At 36.0% G+C, this 21481-nt stretch overlaps 1 protein-coding gene across 1 annotated transcript; it reads right to left on the bottom strand.

Annotated features, from left to right (window-relative positions):
• Positions 1 to 352: 352 nt before the first annotated feature.
• Positions 353 to 20437, bottom strand: LYRM7 (LYR motif containing 7). The gene is made up of 4 exons (XM_077768869.1): positions 20398 to 20437; positions 16006 to 16076; positions 11423 to 11504; positions 353 to 563 (listed from the first exon to the last, which is right to left on the bottom strand). Exons 1-4 carry the CDS (start codon positions 20435 to 20437, stop codon positions 493 to 495), a joined length of 264 nt encoding a protein of 87 aa, XP_077624995.1. The 3' UTR covers positions 353 to 492.
• Positions 20438 to 21481: the final 1044 nt, after the last annotated feature.

Genomic DNA, 21481 nt, shown 5'->3' with positions numbered 1-21481 from the left:
TAATTATGTTAGCTATAGAAATAATCTCAGTGCTTTAGAGGAAACAAAGTCCACCTTCTATAGAAAGCTGGTACACGTTGTGATTTTTTTGACTAATTAAATGTTTGTGGGACTGAATAATCATAAATTTAATAATTTTAATCTAATAGTTTCATTTCATATAGGGAGAAAACCCATCAATTTGTCAAAATAAAATACTTATCAAGGTCGATGAGAGGTATAACATACCTCCCTAAGCATTCATTTTACTTTATAAACTTTGATTTTCTATGCAAGTTACATGTCTTATCTAATGCTATCTAGAAATATTTAACTATGTTCTGCAGTTTTCAGCAATGTACTACTGTTAATGTCAAACTTAATTATGACACAATACTTTAATTCATTCATTTTCAACAGGACAGTTCTGAAAGAAATATTTCCATTTCCAAAACTTTTGTCAGTTATATATTTAAGACAAAAACTACAAAGCTTGAGTTTATCCTAGAAAACTCATTTTTTCTGAGTTGGTGCATCACAATATGGTACATTTTCTATAAGGAGTTCCTTCCTAGGGACCAATTCTGAAAGAAAAACAAAAAGAATAATTGACAACATGAAAGTGAACATACATTCATTTCCCCCTAAAACTGTTAACAGTATAATATTGAATTTTAAGGTAGATCTTCCACAAATATTTTATTTCCATTAACTTTTAGGGTGAAGTCCTTGATTTTAAATGGAGACTGTTAAGAGAATTCTCATTTCAGATTATATTAAAACATATATGATCAACTGAACCCTTTATCACTTATCAAATATAAGTAATTACTTCAACATAATTCAGGTGAAGCACATTATAACCTAACTGATGACAGATTACTAATAATTACAATAGTCAACAGGAAATTTGTCAAACTGCCTACTATGTAAAAAGCAAGATTGTTTTTCTAATTTAAAGAGCCTAAATTTTACAGAACAGAGGTTCTCACATGAGGGTGTTGTGGGTGGTCACACCAACTGAAGAACAGTGCTTGCATTTAGTGGGTAGGAGCCAGGGATGTAGGGGACAATTTGGTGCAGTGAAGAACTATCCTGTTGAAAATGTCAATGATTCCCTACTGAGAAATGCAGTTCAACAACAACAAAAAATGAGTCTTTGGTAAGACATCTTACTGGAGGTCAACTGAGATACAGCTCTTAATTAAGATACAAAAATTTGAGATTACTGGTTTTCCCTTTTATTCTCCAGAAGAGCTGAATTCAGGTATCATGATAAAAAAAAACGCTCACATCACTTTCTATGAAATAACTTAGGTATACTCTGTCAGGGGCGCCTGGGTGGCTCAGTGGGTTGCATGTCCAACTCTAGATTTCAGCTCAGGTCATGATCCCAGGGTCATGAGATTGAGCCCTGAATCAGTCTGTACACTGAGCGTAGAGCCTGCTTAAAACTCTCTCTCTCAGAGCACCTGGTTGGCTTAGTTGGTTAAGCATCTAACTTCAGCTCAGGTCATGATCTCGTGGTTCATGAATGAGCCCTGTCAGGGTCTATGCTGACAGCATGTTTCTCCTTCTCTCTGCCCCTCCTCTGCTCATGCTCACACTCTCTCTCTCAAAAACAAATTAAAAAAAAAATTAAATTAAAAAAAAATTTAATTCTCTCTGTCCCTCTGCCCCTCTCTCCAACTCATGCGGTCTGTCTCTCCAAAAAAAAAAAAAAAATCATGGTCATGAAAGAAAGACAGATAGAGGAATTGCTCCAGATTAAGGAAGACTAAAAAACATGGTGACTAAATGCTATTTGTGTGATCCTCAATGGATCCTAGATCAAAGGGAATTTTTTTCTTCTGCTCTAGAAGACAAGTTAGGACAAATGAAAATATGTGAATAGATACAGTTGTATCAATGTTAATATTGTGGTTTTGATGGTTACACTGTGATTTTATAAGAGAATATCCCTGCAAATTTAGCAAATATGCATGAAAGTATTTTTAAGAAATACACTCTTTCTCCAAAACTAATCCTAACAGGCTGTCATGATTTTAAAAATGACCATTTGGGGGTAAAGAGGCATTATGTCTGCAATTTACTGTCAGAACATTCAGAAAAAAAAAAAAATTGGGGAGGGATAATAAAGAAAATGTGGTAAATGTGTTAGTATTTGTGGAATCTCAGTAAAGGAAATATCCATACCCTTCAACTTCTCTTGCATCTTTTCTGTAAATTAGAATTACTAAAAAAAATTTCTAAAAGGTATCACTAAAATAAAATTCAAAAGGAAAATATAACTGATCTAACTAAAAATAATGTTCTTATGAGCTAGTTCATAAATGTGGCTTACTGAAATGAAAACCAGTTAAATAAGTATTATTTAATCACTATTTATCTCATCTGCTTTTACCAAATCTTTGGAGGTATTACCAGAGAACAAATTATAGTTTAGGTTTTAACTTAGTAACAATGGCAGTAAACTGTTTCACTTATCAAACATATATGTGCCTATTTTATGCTAAACATTACATCATGAAATGAAGATGTAGAGGGGATTATATAATAGTCTTTTCAGTACAGCATGGTAACAATAGTTAATAAGACTGTATTGTGCATTTGAAAGTTACTAAGAGAGTAGATCTTAAAAGTCCTTATCCCAACAAAAACAATTTGTAGCTAAGTAGGAGACGGACATTGACTAGACATGGTGGTGGTCATTTTGCAATATATACAAATATGGAATCGTTATAGAAATGAAACTAATATGTTATATGTCAATTATACTTCAATTAAAAAAAAAAGTCTTTTCGGGGCGCCTGGGTGGCTTGGTCGGTTAAGCGTCCGACTTTCCGACTTTCGCTTGGGTCATGATCTCGCGGTTCGTGGGTTCGAGCCCCGCATCGGGCTCTGTGCTGACTGCCGGCTCGGAGCCTGGAGCCTGTTTCAGTCTGTGACTCCCTCTCTCTCTGACCCTCCCCTGCTCACGCTGTCTCTCTCTCCTGGAAATAGATAAAACATTTAAAAAAAAAAAAAAAAAAAAAAAGTGTCTTTTCAGCGTCAAAGAGTCTACAATCTGGTGGAAAAGACATTAACCAAAAGTATAACAAACAGTAGTTTAAAAAAGTAAGAGATTTCGGGGTGCCTCGGTTGCTCAGTCAGTTAAGCACCCGACTTTGGCTCAGGTCATGATCTCACGGTTCATGGGTTCGGCCCTGCGTCGGGCTCTGTGCTGACAGCTAGCTCAGAGCCTGGTGCTTGCTTCAGATTTTGTATTTCCCTCTCTCTCTCTGACCCTCCCCTGCTCAAGCTGTCTTTCTCTCTCTCTCTCAGAAATAAATAAAACATTAAAAAATGTAAAAAAAAAGAGATTTAATTTTCTCACATATCAAGAAATATGGATTAAGGCAGGTCTGGGCTACCGCAGATCTTCATTAACACTAAGAAGCCAGACTCTTTTTAAATTCCTGTTGTGCTATCCTTCATGTGTGGTTTTTGTCTTTAATGCTGCTATGACATCACATCTGCACTCCAGGCAAGTTAGAAGGGAAAAGGGAACAAGGTGAGTTCTAGGTTGGTTTATGCCTTTTGAAAAGGAAAACAATAGCTTTTTTGCAAGCAATATCCAGCACACAAGTGCTCATGTTGGTGAAAAAGGGGTCCTGTGGCCTAAGAAATAACTTTTTTTCTTGTCTTGGCAAACTGTATCCTGAACAAAAATTTTCAGCTAGTAAGAAGGAATGGACAGTGAAGAGGTACAAGTGGTCCACCCTCCTGTCTACACAACATGAATATATACTCTTTGTTACATATAGAGAAAATACCCATTTACAACCTGACCCCAAAAGTCTTATCCAGATCCAAACTGAGTAATTCTAGCTGATGTGCTAGTCTTTCCATTAGGTCTAGTCAGGGCTCACATGGTAGTTACCTATCAGACTAGTAAAGAATCAATAGATACAGCAATGAAAACCTGGAATAGGAAACACAGGGCAGTCATGTCCATAGCAAATCCTAAATCCTACTGGACAGGAAAAGCAAGGACTCCTTGATTTTGGCAAGCAATCATTCCTCTAGTTAGCCAATCTGGCAGCACCTATCCTGCTTTCTGGGAGACTGAAAGACCTTCTCCTGTCCACTCTTCTTCAAGGCCCCTGGTTCTGTATGCTGGGGGCATCCTTGTCCAGAAGTGGGATACTGGGGAAGATCCCTTTCTTTGAGTCTCTGAAGCTTTCATAATCCACTTCCTATTGATAGGAGTTCAGGGGCCCAAGGATGGCCTTAAGAGTTGAATGGAGGTAGCCAGGCTTGGGGTTTCTTGGCAATATAATTCATTTAAAAACTTTATTAAGCTCTAAATTTATTTTTCTAGTCATTTCCATGTACAAGTAGTCATAGGTTTTTAAACATGAAGATTTTCATCCTTTTTTTTTTAAATTTTTTAATTTTTATTTCTAGGAGAAAGAGAGAGAGAGAGAGAGAGAGAGAGAGAGAGACAGCGTGAGCAGGGGAGGGTCAGAGAGGGAGGGAGATACAGACTCCGAAATAGGCTCCAGGCTCTGAGCTGGCAGTCAGCACAGAGCCCGACGCGGGGCTCGAACCTACGAACCGTGAGATCATGACCTAAGCGAAAGTCGGACGTTTAACCAACTAAGCCACCCAGGCGCCCCGATTTTCATCCTTTTTTTTAACAGCCTCTATGTTCTGTCCATTCCCCAACCCTTAGATTAATGCAGATTTCTTAAAGTAATGAAAACCTAGAGGCTCCAGTGAATAAATGCATTGTATATCCGATCTTTGCCTGACAAATGAGAATGGCTTCAGGCGATGATCTTATTTCATGTCAGAACTCAAAAGCCCCTACTTGTATTGGCTGTAGTGTTAGTAGATAAGAGCAATTCTCATTTATAACACTGTAAGACTCTGAAGTATAGGAGTTTCATCAGGACATAGAAAAGTACCCGTAGCAAAATAGTACCTCCTTCCATCTTTGCTTTGTAGTAGCTAGCTTAATCTGGCATTCGTCCTCTTTTTCAACATTTTGCTGAAAGCAGGAAGATATAACCAGAACTCCATGACATTCTGGTTATTTCTCTTATTCTTGTAGCCTCAGCTGGTACTTGGTGTGTTTCAAGAAACACTATCAGGAACTTACTTACTTTTTATCAGTACCTAACAAGGGCCACCAGCCTAAAGACTGTGAAGGTGAAATCCACAACGGTCATATCCCACCCAGTCCTTGCCTTCCATTCAAGTAATTGCACAGCACTTCACTCTCGGTAACAACTTGCTGCTGTCAGTTAAAAGTAACAGAAGCTGAGTCTTGCTGAGTAAGCATAAAAGGGATTTATTAAAAAGGTTATTGGTCTAACTCATGCAATTATTGTGAGAGCTTAAGAATCAGGCAGGCTTAAGGCTAAGCTTCCAGGAACAATGTGCAAATCCATACCACAAAACTAGCCTGATGATGAAAATGCTGCTGCCTATTGGCTCCTACAAGAAACTGCCACCACTTTTACCACCATAGAACAAAAGATGCTACATTTCAGATGCTGCTGGAAACTCAGTTTTACTACATCTGCTCCTGACACCAAACCAATGCCACTTCTGTCAGTAACTGGACTCTGCAATCACTGCCAGCAAAACAGATTGTATGCCAACTATCTTTTCTCAAGTTCATTTCTGAACAAGTGAATGTACTGTATCTATGTCAAATTCCATTCCTGAACTTTAACTTTTTTTAATATTTATTTTTGAGAGAGACAGAATACAAGTGGGGGAGGGGCAGAGAGAAAGACAAGCAGAATCTGAAGCAGCTCTGAGCTGTCAGCATAGAGCCTGATGGGAGGCTCAAACCCACAAGCTGTGAGATCATGATCTGAGCCGAAGTCGGATGCTTAACTGACTGAGCCACCCAGGCGCCCCTCCATGCCTGAACTTCAAAAACCAAGGAACTGAATTTTCTAGATTCTTTTTTAAATTTTTTAAAATGTTCATTTTTAACAGACAGAATGTGAGCGGTAGAGAGAGAGAAAGATACAAAATCTGAAGCAGCCTCCAGGCTCTCAGCTGTCAGCACAAAGCCCAATGTGGGGCCTAAAGCCACAAACAGTGAGAACGTGACCTGAGCCAAAGTCGGCCACTTAACCAACTGAGCCACCCAGGAGCTCCTGAATATTCTCGATTCTATAATGGAGGGGCACCTGGGTGGCTTAGTCGGTTAAGCGTCTGACTTTCGCTTAGGTCATGATCTCGCGGTTCGTGGGTTCGAGCCCCGCGTCGGGCTCTGTGCTGACTGCCAGCTCAGAGCCTGGAGCCTATTTCGGAGTCTGTATCTCCCTCTCTCTCTGACCCTCCCCTGCTCACACTGTCTCTCTCTCTCTCCTAGAAATAAATAAAAATATTAAAAAAAAAACAACAACTTTAGATTCTACAATGGAAATTTAGAACTCACTGAGATGGAAATTTCTGAAATAAAATGAGCAATTCAGAAAGAGGTAAATAACCAGAAAACCTGTCAAATATTCAGTACTCCATCCCTTAACCCAATTCACCTTATTAGGCAATCTTTGGAATCAAAAGGTGCCCTACAATAGAATTTTTCTAAACTAACTGCTAGCACTTTCATTAGGCCAAACAGATCTTAGGCATATTTCATGCTGTATACTATTTTTCACTGGAATGTTGCTTTACTGATTATAAAATCCTTGACTTTATTCTCTATGTTAGATATCAATGTACCAAAACAACATATTGAAGTTGTCAGATCTTGAAAAAGAACTACACTGAGATCATGATTTATTTCCTGTACTTTAGGCCTCTAAAAGCCTTATCATGGTTATACGAAATGTATTAAAGAGTAACTTTTTTTAATGTTTTATTTATTTTTGAGAAAGTGTAAGTGGGGGAAGGGCAGAGAGAAAGGGGGACAGAGGATCCAAAGTGGGTTATGCACTGACAGCAGCGAGCCTGATGTGGGGCTCAAACTCATTAACCATTAGATCATGACCTGAACAAAAGTGGGAAACTGACTGAGCCCTCCATGTGTCCCAATAAACTTTTTTTAATCACTTTATTTTATTTATTTTTTTTAGAGAGAGAGAGTACTAGTGAGGAAGGGGCAGATAGAAAGAGAGAGAGAGGGAAAAGGAGAGCGAGGGAGAGAGAGAGAGAGAGAAAGAGAGAGAGAGAGAGAGAAGTGGAGCTCACCCAAAGCATGGCACAAGCTCACCTGAAGCTGGGCTTGAGCTCACCTGTTGCAGGACTTGAACCCATGAACCATGAGATCATGACCAGGGCCGAAGTCACATGTATAACCGACTGAGCCACTCAGTTGTCCCCAAAACAATAATTTCTTAAAATAAAAGCCTTTAACTTATTTATGGCCCAAATAAAAATTTAGGTCAAGATGAAAAATAAGTAAATAAAACAAAAGAGGAATGAATACTTCCAAACTCATTTTATGAAGCCAGCATTACTCTGATTCCAAAATTAGACAAGGACACTACAAGAAAGAAAATGAGAGGTCAGTATCCCTCATAAACAAAGATGCAAAATCCTCAACAAAATATTAGCAAACCAAATTCAACAACATATGAAAAGAATCATACACCATGATTAAGTGGGATTTATGCCAGGGATGCAAGGATGGTTCAACACCTGCAAAATACTGTTATACTCCATATTAACAAAAATGAAGGATAAAAAAAAAAATCAGAGACTCAATGCAAAAGATGCAAAAAAAGCATTCAACAAAATTTAAAAAAAAAATCAGAGAATCAATGCAAAAGATGCAAAAAAAGCATTCAACAAAATTCAACATGCAGTCATAAAAAAAACTCTCAGCAAAATGGGTATAGTAGAAACACACCCGGACATGATAAAAGTCATATATATGACAAGCCCATAACTAACATCACAGTCAATGGTAAAAAACAGAAAACTCTCCCTCTAAGATCATAAACATACTACTTCTACTCAACATACTACTGAAATTCTTACCCAAAACAATTAGGCAAGAAGAAGAAATAAAAGACATCCAAATCAGAATACAAAAATGGTCTCTACTGAAGATGATTGGACGTTATATATAGAAAACTCTGAAGACTTTACCAACAACTTCTACTTTAATACAAAAGTTAGGTGTATGCTTATATGCTAATAACAAACTATCTGAAAGAGAAATTTTTAAAAATGCCATTTATGATTATGTGAAAAATGATAAAGAGTTGGGAAGAAATTCAAGGAGGTGGAAGACCTGTATACTCAAAACTGTAAGGCAGTGATGAAAGAAATAAAAGACAACACAAACAAATGGAAAAATACTTCATGCTCATGGATTCGATGAATACTGCTAAAATGTTTATAATACTCAAAGGAATCTACAGACTCATGGCAATTCCTATCAAAATTCCAATTGCATTTATTACAGAAATGGAACAAATATTTCAAAAATTTGTGTGGAACCACAAAAGACCCTGAAAAGCCAGAGCCATCTTGTGAAAGAAGAAAAAACGAGGGGTGCCTGGGTGGCTCAGTCGGTTAAGCGTCCGACTTCAGCTCAGGTCATGATCTCACGGTTCATGGGTTCGAGCCCCACACCGGGCTCTGTGCTCACAGCTAGCTCAGAGCCTGGAGCCTGTTTCAGATTCTGTATCTCCCTGTCTCTCTGACCCTCCCCTGCTCACACTGTCTCTCTCTCTCTCTCAGAAATAAAACATTTAAAAAAATTAAGAAAAAAAGAGACATCACACTTCTTGATGTTAAACTATGCTACAAAGCTATAGTGATCAAAACATATGGTATTTGCATAAAACAGAAGCGAGGGTCTAGCAATAAACCCATGCATATGTGGTCAATTAATTAATGACAAAAGAGGCAAGAAAATACAATGGGAAAGGGCAGTCTCTTCAATAGTTCTGTAAAAACTGGACATCCACATGCAGAAAATGAAAGTGGATCCCTATCTTAAACCATACATAAAAATGAACTCAAATAGGTTAAAGGCCTGAACATAAGACTTGAAACCATAAATCTCCTAGAAGAAAACTTGGGGGGATAAGCTCCTTGACAATGGTCTTGGCAATGATTTTTTGGATCAGAAACTGAAGGCAAAGGCCTTCAATAAAAGAAAACACCAATAAGTGGGCCTAAACTAACTAAAAAACTTGTTGTACAGCAAAGGATATAATAATTTTAGAAGAAAACATAGGAAAACATCTACATAACCTTGCTTGAGACATGCAAAGATTCTTTAAACAGGACCGAAAAGTACCAACCATAAATGAAAAACCAGACAAACTACATTAGAATAAAATTAAGAATTTCTCATCAAAAGGCGACATTACCAAAACCAAAGGTAAGTAATTAAGTAGAAGACTGCTGTAATACACAGATCCAACAAAGAATATGTGTTCAGAATATACACAACACAACTGAAAGGGTGCTAGTACTTTATTAGTTATCAAAGAAATGCAGATTAAAATCACAACGCACCACTATAACACAACCACCGGAAAGGGTGCTAAAGAGATGAAGAATACCAAGTGTTGGTGAGGATAAGAAGCATCCAGAGGTCCCGAACTCTGCTCATGGAAGTGTAAATTAGTCTAACTACTTTGGAAAACTGGTTAGGAGTATCATACACTAAATTTTTTAAATAAATACAGTATAGTACTATAAATGCATTTCCTCTTCCTTATAATGTTTTCTTTTCTCAAGCTTACTTTATTGTAAGACCATAGTATATGATACTCTAACACACAAAATATGGGTTTATGTTATCAGTAAGATTCTTTCTTTTTTTTTTTTAATGTTTTATTTATTTCTGAGAGAGAGAGAGACAGTGTGAGCAGGGGAGGGTCAGAGAGAGAGGGAGATACAGAATCTGGAACAGGCTCCAGGCTCTGAGCTGGCTGTCAGCACAGAACCCGACGCGGGGCTCGAACCCATGAACCGTGAGATCATGACCTGAGCCGAGGAGCCACCCAGGCATCCCAAGGCTTCTTATGAAGACCAGGCTATTAGTAGTTAAGGTTTTGGGTAGTCAAAAGTTACATATGAATTTTCTAATGTGGTCAGCACTCCTAGACCCTGCACTGCTCAAGGGTCAACTGTATATATGTGTGTGTGTGTGTATATACACATATAAGTTTTATTTTTCATATATTTATAAATTTTGACCTAAGAGCCACATCCAATTACATTCAAGAAATCAATATTCATTATATATTAGGAATTAGGAACAAATAAACAATTGCATGGATAAATTGTGGTATATTCCAATAATATTCATAGAAGTGTTGTTATACTCAACAAAATAGATTAATCTTACAAACACAATGTTGAAAAAAGCCAGACAAAATAGTAATCCTTTATGATGCCATTTATGCAAAGTTCAAAGGTTTTATTATACTAAATTAAAAATCTATAGTATTAATAGTCAGGATAGTGGTTAGCTTGTTGGAAGCGAGTATCTGGAAGGGACATGAGAGGTTTGAGGGATACTGGTAATATTATGAAACAGCTTGTTGTGTATGGTGGTTACATGGTTATTTTACTGTGAAAATTCCCCAGCTGCATAGTTATAATTGTGCACTTTTCTGTTCGTATGTTATACTTCAGGAGTTTACTTAAAAATAGAAAAGAGAAGAGAAGAGAAGAGGAAAAAAAGCCTTGGGGCACCTGGGTGGCTCAGTCAGTCGAGCATCTAACTCTTGATTTTGGCTCAGGTCATGATCCCAGCGTCATGTGATCAAGCCCTGTGTTGGGCTCTGTACTGAGCATGGAACCTGCTTAAGATTTTCTCTCTTCCCCCCTCTGCCTCTCTCCCCTGCTCCCACATACGCTCTCTCTCTAAAATAAAAAAAGAAAAAAAATGAATTAAAAAAAAAAAAGACGACTTTCAAAAATTTAAATGTCATCTTTTGTTGTTGTTGTTGTCCTCAAAGACACCTTAGGGAATGCAAACCAAATATAACGTGACATGAAAATTCTGCTGAAGCCCTATGAGGAATCTGGAGGTTTATGGAGGATCCTCATATATTTCCGTTTCCCATAATCCCAATTCTTCCAAATTAAAATAACTCTAACCAAAGAGTAAAAGGTAAAGAAACAGTCTAAGTACGTTATAATTTATAACACACTCGTTAAGGACATCAAATTAATATGATGAAAAAATAGTCATACTGTTTTTGTAACTACAGTTCTATAATATAACCAGTAGTTAAGATAAAAAGAAAAAATAAGTTTAAAAAGAAAAAGAAAAAAATCTAGTAAAATAAAGTTTCATAATCTAGCATTTTTAAATGGTGGTTTTACAAATATATACAGGATATACCACATTGTCTGGCAAAATCAAGTTGTTTTATTAATCAGCATTAAAGGCAATGCAATTGCTCAATAATTTAAAACACATCAAAGTCAGAAAACATTTTTCTTTAAATTTACTTACTCAGTGTGTTGTGGTCTGTGTGAATACCTTGTATAACAGATGTTCTGAGTAACAATTCAACATCGGAACCTATTTTTATTAGCTGTTAAGAAAACCAAATAGAATAAATCCTTTGGGTGTTTTTTTCAATGGTCCATACAGAATGTAGTGATTTTATTTTATTTTATTTTATTTTTATNCATGACCTAAGCGAAAGTCGGACGCTTAACCGACTAAGCCACCCAGGCGCCCCAAGAATGCAGTGATTTTAAAAACTGTACATATACTGTTAGGTCTTTTCAGGTAATACTGCTTTTAACTTTTTCTAACTATTCCAAACATACAGAAATTATAGACATATGTGTACTTTTATCCACCCATTGCGTATTTTGTTCCAAAATAGACTGAATACTTTTTTTGGAATATATATATGTGTTAAAAATGCTGTCTTGTGGAGCACCTGGGTAGCTCAGTCGATTGAGCACCCAACTCTTGATTTTGGCTCAGGTCATGATCTCATGGTCACGAGATACAGCCCCACATCAGGCTCTACTAACAGTGTGGAGCCTGCTTAAGTTTCTCTCTTTTCTTTTGTCCCTCTCCCCAGCTCTCTCTCTCTCTCTCTCTAAAATAAAGCTAAAAATTAAAATTAAAAGATGCTGTTTTCTGGGGGTCTGGGTGGCTCAGTCTGTTAAGGATCCGACTCGGTTTCAGCTCTGGTCATGATCTCATGGTTCATGGGTTTGAGCCTGGCATCAGGCTCTGCCCTATCAGAGTAGCGCCTCCATGGGATTCTCTCTCACACTCTTTTGCTCTCAAAATAAATAAATAAGCTTAAAAAAGACAAAATGCTGTTTCCTTCGGGAGATGGCTGAATTTTTCTTTTATAGAGTTGGATGTACTAAACACTAGAAATAGTACTAAATTAGTCAAAATACTTGGATTCCAAATCTGGCTCTATCATTAGTTTAAGGCCTTGAGTTAATACCCTGCTCTGAGTTTCAGAGCTCAAAATATGCAAAATGAAGAAATGGACTAGAACAATGATTCTTAAAGCTTTGGAAACTGGGGTACCTTGAAAGCCTTTCAGATACCATGAAGTCAAAATGATTTTCATGACACCAGAGCTTTCTGCACTGTTTGAGTTGTGAGCAAAAGTAGAGTTTTCTTCTTGGAATACCATTTTGACCTGAATGAACCACAGACAGACAAACTATGATTATTCATACTTGGGTATTTAGAAAACATTTTCTTCAAAATGAGTAAGTGGACTCTGTTATTTCAAGAAAATAACTAACTGTATTTGATGACAATGACAAAATTCAAGTTTTCAAGAAAAAATTAGAATTCTAGGGAAATTGTATCTGCCACTATGAACTTGATAGTTTCCCAATACTTAAGCATTTTTCTTATGAAATGGATATTGATATTAATTTTAAAATATTACATATTGAACTATGTCAACATTTGGAAGATATACATTACTTAGTGAACCTGTATTTTCCAAGTCAGTGGTGCATGATGTTACAAAATCATGCGTGGGTATAAGATCCATTCCAAGAGAAAGACAGACTAAATCTATTGGTCTACTAAATGAAGGCGTGAGGGCCTGTTGGAGAAGAATATCCTAGGGAGAAGCAAATGCCCTAAGACAGGAAAGTTCTTAGTGAATGCCAGTGCCCTCAAAGAACACACTGAGACTGCAAGACTAGGAAGGACAGGAGGGTGAGCTGAGGTGGGAAGTTAACAGAGGTCAGATGATAGATATAGTCTTACAGGCCATGGTAAGGACTTGAGATTTTACTTTGGGATGATAAGCTATGAGGGTTTTGAGTACCAGAGTGATGAGACACACCTTTGTATTTTTTAAAAGGTTCAATCTGGCACACCTGAGTAGCTCAGTTGGTTAAACATCCAACTCTTGATCCCAGCTAAGGTCTTGATTGCAGGGTTATGAGTTTAAACCCCAAGTTGGCCTCTACACTGGGTGTGAAGCCTACTTAGTAAAAAAATAAAATAAAATAAAAATTGATAAAAGTAAAAAGCTCAATCTGCCTTTAAAAGTGTTGGGGAATAGGCTCTATGGAGTTAGGAAGGAAGAAGGGACACCTACTAGGAGACTTTTGTAATAATCCAGTGAGAGATGATGGTGGCTTAAACTAGGAGGTAATAATGGGAAAGATGCTAAGTGGTAGAATTCTGATGTTTTTGAAGGTTAAGTCAACAGAATTGGCTGACAGGTTGGATATAAGTGTGAAAGAAAGCAATCACGTAAGAGACCACCAAGGTTTTTGGTCTCAGCATTAAAAGGAGGGAGATGCCATCAACGGATACAGAAGAGCAAAGCCTCATCTCCCAACAGACCCAAAAAGAGACATAGCAGGAGAGAGAAAGGAAAAAGATGGGTGGCCTCATTGGTGGAGGTGCATAAACTGAATTGATTCCAGTCTAAGGCTGGAAACAAGGCTGGATGAGGAACAGGGATAAGGGGAAATCAGAGAGGATGAACAAGAGATGGTTTATATGAATCCAGGAGCCAAAGAAAAGCATCTACCTATCTACCTACTTCTCTCCACCCACTGGTCTAACAGATAACAGAGTTCCACAATGCAACTAACCCTTCAAGAAATTTAAAAGTTACTGACGTGTACTATCAAAGAATGTTCAATTTATCTGAAAAGGCTATTCTATACTCACTTTTCCAACTACACATCTGTCTGAGGCTGAATTTTCTTCATATACTTTTTTTTAATGTTTATTTATTTTTGAGAGAGCTTGCACACAGGGGAGAGGCAGAGAGAGGGAGATACAGGATCTGAAGCAGGCTCTGTGCTGACAGCTAACAGCCTGATGTGAGGCTCAACCTCACAACTGTGAGATCATGACCTGAGCTGAAGTCCGACGCTTAACTGACTGAGCCACCCCGGTACTCCTTCATATATTTCAACCTAAAAACACTGCACTACACTGAATAAGGAAGCGGATACAAGAATTTAGCTGACTGCTATTAAGCCAGACTCTAAAGAGATTGCAAAATATAAAACAATGCCCACTTTTCTCACTAAATTTTTTGAAACTATGGTTATTTTCCATAAATAGTGAATTTGCTAACATGCAATGAGCTTATTTTTAGACAATACATATTTCAAAAATTTCTCAGTTTTAATTTCTACTATGGTAAATACTGAAAGAAACATCACATGAACAGCACTTTTTGGGGTCCTCAACTTTTAAGAAAGTAAAAAGGTCTTGAGATCAGAGTTGAGAACTACTGGTGAAAAGGATGCCTAAAATTCCTTTTGGCATCAAGATTTCATTGACCCTCTAATATACAACAATGTGATTGCCTAAGAACTACTAAATATTTAATATGTGCAGAATTACAAAATATACAAAATATACATTTGTATATAACAAATCTCTAATTTCTATACTGGTTAGTGTTAATTTAGTGCTTCACAAGTAAAATAAATTTAGAAGATTGTAGTTTATCTCCCAGTTTAGTTGATATCAAAAGACTTCAATTTAAAATGTTTTTATCATGATTTAAAAATTTAAAAATTACCACATTCTTGTTAATCAATCTACTGAATAGCAAATGGTACAAAGTTCTGTATACATCTTTTACCTTCTCAAGTTATGATTTATGATGTCATCTTAACTTCTGCCATGAAAAAAACTACATAGTCCCTGTTTGTCCATTCAAATGGTTAAGTGAAATCTTTCCTACTATATTACAGGGATAGAAATACTCAGGCTACCTCATTTTGTCTCATCAATTTGGTCATTATATTTACTATTCTAAAAATAGCATTTTTCTCTACTGAAAATAAATGCATTTTTTACAAAAATAAGAAAAGTTAATGTGTAGATTTTATTAAACCAAACCAATTCTTGGAATTCTAACTACCCCTGCAAACAATTTTCCATTTCTTGTTTTCTTCCTAAAGGGTTCTTTCTCTAAATTTACAAAAAAAGATATACAGAAGTACTTAGGAAGTTAAAAACAGAGAAAATATGTATGTATATGCAATATGAATTTAAATGAAAAAAAACAATCACTGTGCATTTTTTAAAACGAATATGTACTGGGAGTACTAGGAAGTTCACAGATTAGTGTCAGTATACAGATTGTCTTCAACTAAAGCAAGTGACCAAAAGGCAAAGCAAGATTCACAAACTGGCTGATTAACTTTCACTGCCAAGACAGGAATTAAAAATAAATAAATAAGTCTGTCTAGTTGAGCTAAATGAATAGAGAATTTCTTTCTGCAATTCTAATACTCATTCTCCTTAGTTTCAGTCACTTGCCTTAGGTGAAGACAGAATTTCTGTGGGTTTCTGGATTGGTTCAGCTGCTCTTGCTCTGACCATAGCTACATCCATGTTCTTTTCACCCGGAAACTTGCTGTCTTAAGCATGTAGGCAGATGACCCTGAAGAGATGAGCCATACCAAACAAGTGAACTATAGACAGAGTTGTGATACTTTACCTATCAATTAATAATTTTTATTTCATTTAACCCCTCTATCTTCAGCATTTCCTCTAGTGGCTAAGAAAACTTATAAGGGCTTTGTCATAACTGAAAGACTCAATTACTGTACCTCTTCTATTTTCTTGGGAGAAGTTTCACTTTTATTATTTTTGAATTCTTCATTTATCTTTACTCTAGCTGCTAGAGAAAGAAAAAAAATATCCAATTATTTCTTTTTTAATTTATAGTTCCTGTCCCAAGAATTTATAGGTTATTCATTATGAAAGACTACTTCTCTAGTAATGAAGATAGTTTTGCATCAAGTAAAACAAATGATAAAAACAAGATATTTATTAAACAAGTGTCTTAGAGAGCTTTTGACAGGCTGGCAAATTTCTAATTAAACTGAATATACTCTAGTACTCTAGTATTTTTGTTTCCTGCTTTTTCCAGTTTCATTTGTGTACCTCCAGTGACTAGATTCTAATAAATCCCATTAAATGCTTTTTTCCGTAAATCTAAACATTTCAATTAAAATGCTTTAAGATGGCAAACCCAACATATACAAGCCTGTTAAACTACACACACACACACACACAGATACACAGACACACACACACACACACACACACAGACATAGAAATAAAACAGATAAAAGTGGCTCGGCTAACATGTAAAATGAGTGATAAATAAACCTTTTATTCATGTACACCACTGACACTTTGGCATCATTACAGCCTAATTTAGTCTAATCTGACAACTGCCTTATTGATGCTGTGAACATTTAGTGAAGCAACCCACGTAAAATGCTTAGTAACTATGTAATGTTAACTGCTCTTATGTCACTTAAAAACACTTAAAGTGACAAAAATATGCTGTTGATGGAGAATAACCAGAAAACCTTCTTTCTATGCTTGATGCCTTTCAGTATTTAAGATGGTGAAGATTTGGGTTTTTGGAGCCAAACTGCTTAGGCCAAATCCCAGTTCTAGCTCTCACTAAGTATGATGTGGGAAAAATCCTTTCACATTTTGTCAATTTTCTCTTCTGAAGAAAACAGAAATTATAATACTGACTACCTCACAGGGATGCATAATTAAATAAATTTGGTAAAGTATATACAATATGGCACATATACTTTAATATTCAAGAAATTATTTTTGGTGAATTACAAAAACTTGGATTCCTAGAGAACAGTGAGGACACTACCTAGGTGCCCTCTTAAAGAGTTTTAGACATATATGAAGATAGATACTGAACATGACCAACACAGAAACCAAGCTTTAGAGCTCGGATATCCAGATAAGGAAGAAGCCACTTAAAACAGTGAAATACTAAATCATAATCGCTTGGGATAGATTCTATTTCATTGCTGCTATCACCATTAGAATGAAACATGGCATTAACTATATGGTGGTCGTATCTGGTCCCAGAGAGAGTGACAATGGGATTATATAATAGAAAAATAAGTTTAATGACTTGAACATAAAGCAAGCAATGGATCATGATGAAATTCTGATTTTTTCTGAATGTTTCTAAGAACTTGACCTTTAAAATTTTTTTAAGAAGATACTCCTCAAAGGCGTATAATGTGAAATAATCTTTCTAAAACATAACATTAGGGGAGAGATAGTGACGATCATTCTCTAAGAAAACACAAGTTTTCTTGGATATATTAGTAGCCATGTGAAGAATGGACTTACTCCAAAGGGGCAAAAAATAAACCTACCTTCTAATGCNAGAATTCAGATCTCAAAATAAAAAATTCACATTTTAAATAATATAGAATTTATATAATTACAAGGATTCTTTGTTACTTAGACTATTTTTCAAAGTAGCTGGTGAAAATAAGGGTTTGCCAAAATAAGTTTCCCTTCATTACTTATCTTTAAATTTTTAAAAATTAGCTTTATTTAAAAAATAATACCAAGTTCTTGGAAAAAACAAGGAATGGTTAAAAAGTTAATAATTCCCCTGCCAAAACCAGTCTACTATCAACTACTAACAATCTTTGTCAGTCTGGTTTGCATTTGCTCTCACTTTTCTTAACATCCTGAGGACTTCATCTGTTCTTAAAGTTTTACACACATATGCACAAACTCAGGACCCCAGTATATATCTTAAGAGACCAAGAAGGAGATGTTTTGGATAATTTAATAAAGCGTGATAGTGATTTCCCAAAAGAGAAGTGGGATACTGAGACTAATGTTCTAGGACTATGTTAAAGAAATAGGGAAAAGAGTGACATTTGGGTCAAAAACAGACTGTGTAGAGGCTTTCGTGTTAACCCAAGGCTACTTCACACTTCTCAAATCTAAAAACATACTCAATCCTATTCCCCAATATTGCTTTTTCTTCTGTCCTCTTAATTTCAGAGAAGGCACTGAATTTCTCAAACTTTAAATCTCTAGGCCATTCTTTAAATCTACATTATGTTTCATGTGGAAACTTTAGGAATGCCTATCTAATGTTTTCAATATTCTCCATCCCTAAACATTATAATCTCAGACTTTCCCTTCTCTTGCTTAGACTACTTAACACAGATTTGTCACTCTGCCACCATTCCCTCCTTTCTTACAGTCTATTCACTAGACAAAATATCTAATATTTATTTATCAAGTATATCCTAGTTTTAAATATTTGCATATATTAGAAAGCCTATAATATCAAAGGCAGACACCAAAACAGAAACAGGAAACATGTAGCAAAATAAATAAATAAAGACAAAAGAAAAACTAAATCACAATGAACTTACTCAGAAACAAAGTGACTGCAAAGATGGAATCACAACAAAAAGAAGTTACAGTAAATTAAAAAAGGAACATTCAGAAAATTCCCCGAAGCTCTCAGATAGCAAATGAGTGATAGCAAATATTAAGTTGAGAAAAATAGCTGAGAAGTAGAATACAAATTGAGAGGTAAAAATTGAGAGAAGAAAAGATAAGAAAATTAAGAGCATAATTTAGATGAACCAACAATTACATTAACAGGATTTCCAACAAGAAGGAACAGTGAAAACACACAAAAGAAATTATAAGGGGAGAAAATTAAGAAACTGTCACCAAGTAAGGTACTTGAGTTACTACACTGATAAAGCTCCACCAAGGACCCAACAAAAAAATCCATACTATAGTACATCATGATACAGGTTTAGCACAATGCTAAAAAAAAAAAAAAAAAAAAAAAAAAGGAAAATCTCAAAGATAAAAAACAATTCACACATAAAGGACAGAAAATCAGACTGGCACTTGACTTCTAAATAGCATCATTATCAGAAGATAACGGTTTAAGATCTCCAAGTTTTGAAAACACATGTCCAGTTCAGAATACCATACATAGCTAAATTATCACCTAACTACAAAGGCAAATGCTCCACCACAAGGGGATGAACTACAAGCGAAAAAACTTGAGAACCAGTGAGACAGATGACCCAACTCAGAGATGGTGGTAAAGACAAATACAGGTCAGCATTTGTGCGGCCACCCTGGAAAACAACTAGTCTAGACTATAGCCAAAGGTTGAACTCTCTAGAAAAGATGTTCCTAGGAAAAGAGCAAACTGAATTTGGGAAAAAATATGGAGGAAACTAACCAATGATAATAAAAACAAAATTATTAATTTCAAGAGAAACAAAGAGTTAGAAGAGAAAAGCAATGTAATCATATAGTAGAAGACTCAACTGTGGACTATTTTATACAGTCATAGTAACATCAAAAATGAAAACTGATTCACCGCAATTTATATAATGAGAAGACTAAGGTATAAGGGGTGAGCTTAGTCCTTAACTTGCAATGTTAAAGTCAGTAAATAATTATCTTCAAAAAGGAAAAGAAACAGTAACAATGAATAGCAGTTTAAACATGTTATTTAGAAACGTAGGGATAAATATGAGAACAGGTAAAATGAGTAAAAGCACTTTTCTCTGGGGAGCAGGAATGGAGAGTACGTAGAAGGAAGTAGACATCTATTGGTTTCTGTGTAAAACTATTTGACTTAAACTTTTCACATTGATCACCTTTATACAAACTAAAAAAAAAATGTATAAAGGAGAAAGGGAAAGGATGTTATCAAAAAAGAGCTAAACCAAGCACGGATTAGAAGAAAATATTTACCAATGATATATCTATCTGGTAAGGGCGTAGTATCTAGAACATAAAAAGAACTTTAACAACTCAACAATAAAAACACAAAGGCCTTGAACAGACATTTCTCTAAAGATAGACAAATGGTCCTTAAGGCCATGAAAAGATGCCTAACATAATTTGGCATCTGGGATATATAAATCTAGATCTCAGTGAAATACACTTAACCCCAGAGGAATGGCTATAGTGAAAAAGAAAATCAGCAACAAGTAATGGAAGAATGTGCAAGAATTAGAACTCCTACACTGTTGGTATAAATGTAAACTGGTGCAACGGTCTGGAAAATAGTTTGGCAGCTGCTCAAAAAGCTGAACATAAAGTTATCACGTGATCTAGCAATTCCATGCTTAGGTATATACCCAAGAGAAATGAAAACATACCTTTATACAAAAACTTGTACACGAACCATCCTAGTACCATTATTCACAATGGTCAAAAAAGTAGAAACAACCCAAATTTCTATCAATTCATGAATAGGTAAATAAAATGTAGTATATCCATACTGTTATAGCACGAACTATGTTTCCCCAAAGGACATGCTGAAGTCCTAGTTCCTAGTGCCTGTAAATGTGACTTTATTTGGAATTAGGGTCTTTGAAGATGTAATTAAGATGAGGTCATTAAAGTGGGCTCCAATATAACATAACTAGTATCCTCAAGAAGAAAATGCCATGTGAACACAGAGACACACAGAGACTGCCGTATGAAGACAGAGACAAAGATTAGAATGAGGCAAGAGCAAGCCAAAAAGCCAACAAACGGCAAAGATCGATGGCCACCATCAGAAGCTGGGGAGATTCTATCCAGTTTCAGAGGCAGCATGGCTGTGCTGGCACTTTCATTTCAGATTTCTAGCCTCCAGAACTGTGAAACAATACATTTCTGTTGCTTTAAGTCACCTGGTCTGTGCTACTGTTAGAAGAGCCATAGGAAACTAAAAGAGATTTTAGCACTGGGAAGTGGGGTGTCACTGTAACAAGTACCTAAAAATACGGAAGTGGCTTTGAAATTGCTATGTGTAAAGTCTCAAAGAATTCTTAAGTTTTGACAGTAAAAGCTGAGACTGACTTGAAAAGACTGTTTGTAGAAATACGGACTTTATAGGTAATCGTGTATCATAGAAACCCAGGCAGTTTAATATTACAAGAGTGGTGGAAGACCAGGTGCATGGGATTGAGGGAAATGTAAAGTAAATTTTACATGCTGTTTAGGGAAAAAAGAGTAATTTTATTAGTACAACAGCCAGTGTCCCTAATTTAAGAACTAGTATACACAAAAATAAATTCAAAATGGACTAAAGACCTAAATGTGAGACACGAAACCAGAAAAATTCCACGAGCAGTAATCCCTTCAACACTGGCCATTGCAACTTCAACCTACATGTATCTGCAGTAAGGGAAACAAGAGCGAAAATAAACTTTTGGGACTACATCAAAATAAAAGGCTTCTGCAAAGGAAACCATC

Source organism: Crocuta crocuta, unplaced genomic scaffold, assembly GCF_008692635.1.
Source record: "Crocuta crocuta isolate KB4526 unplaced genomic scaffold, BGI_CrCroc_1.0 scaffold64, whole genome shotgun sequence".
NCBI classification, from domain to species: Eukaryota; Metazoa; Chordata; class Mammalia; order Carnivora; family Hyaenidae; genus Crocuta; species Crocuta crocuta.
The sequence above is the reverse complement of the archived record's forward strand: the minus strand, read 5'-3'. Positions and strand labels throughout refer to the sequence as shown.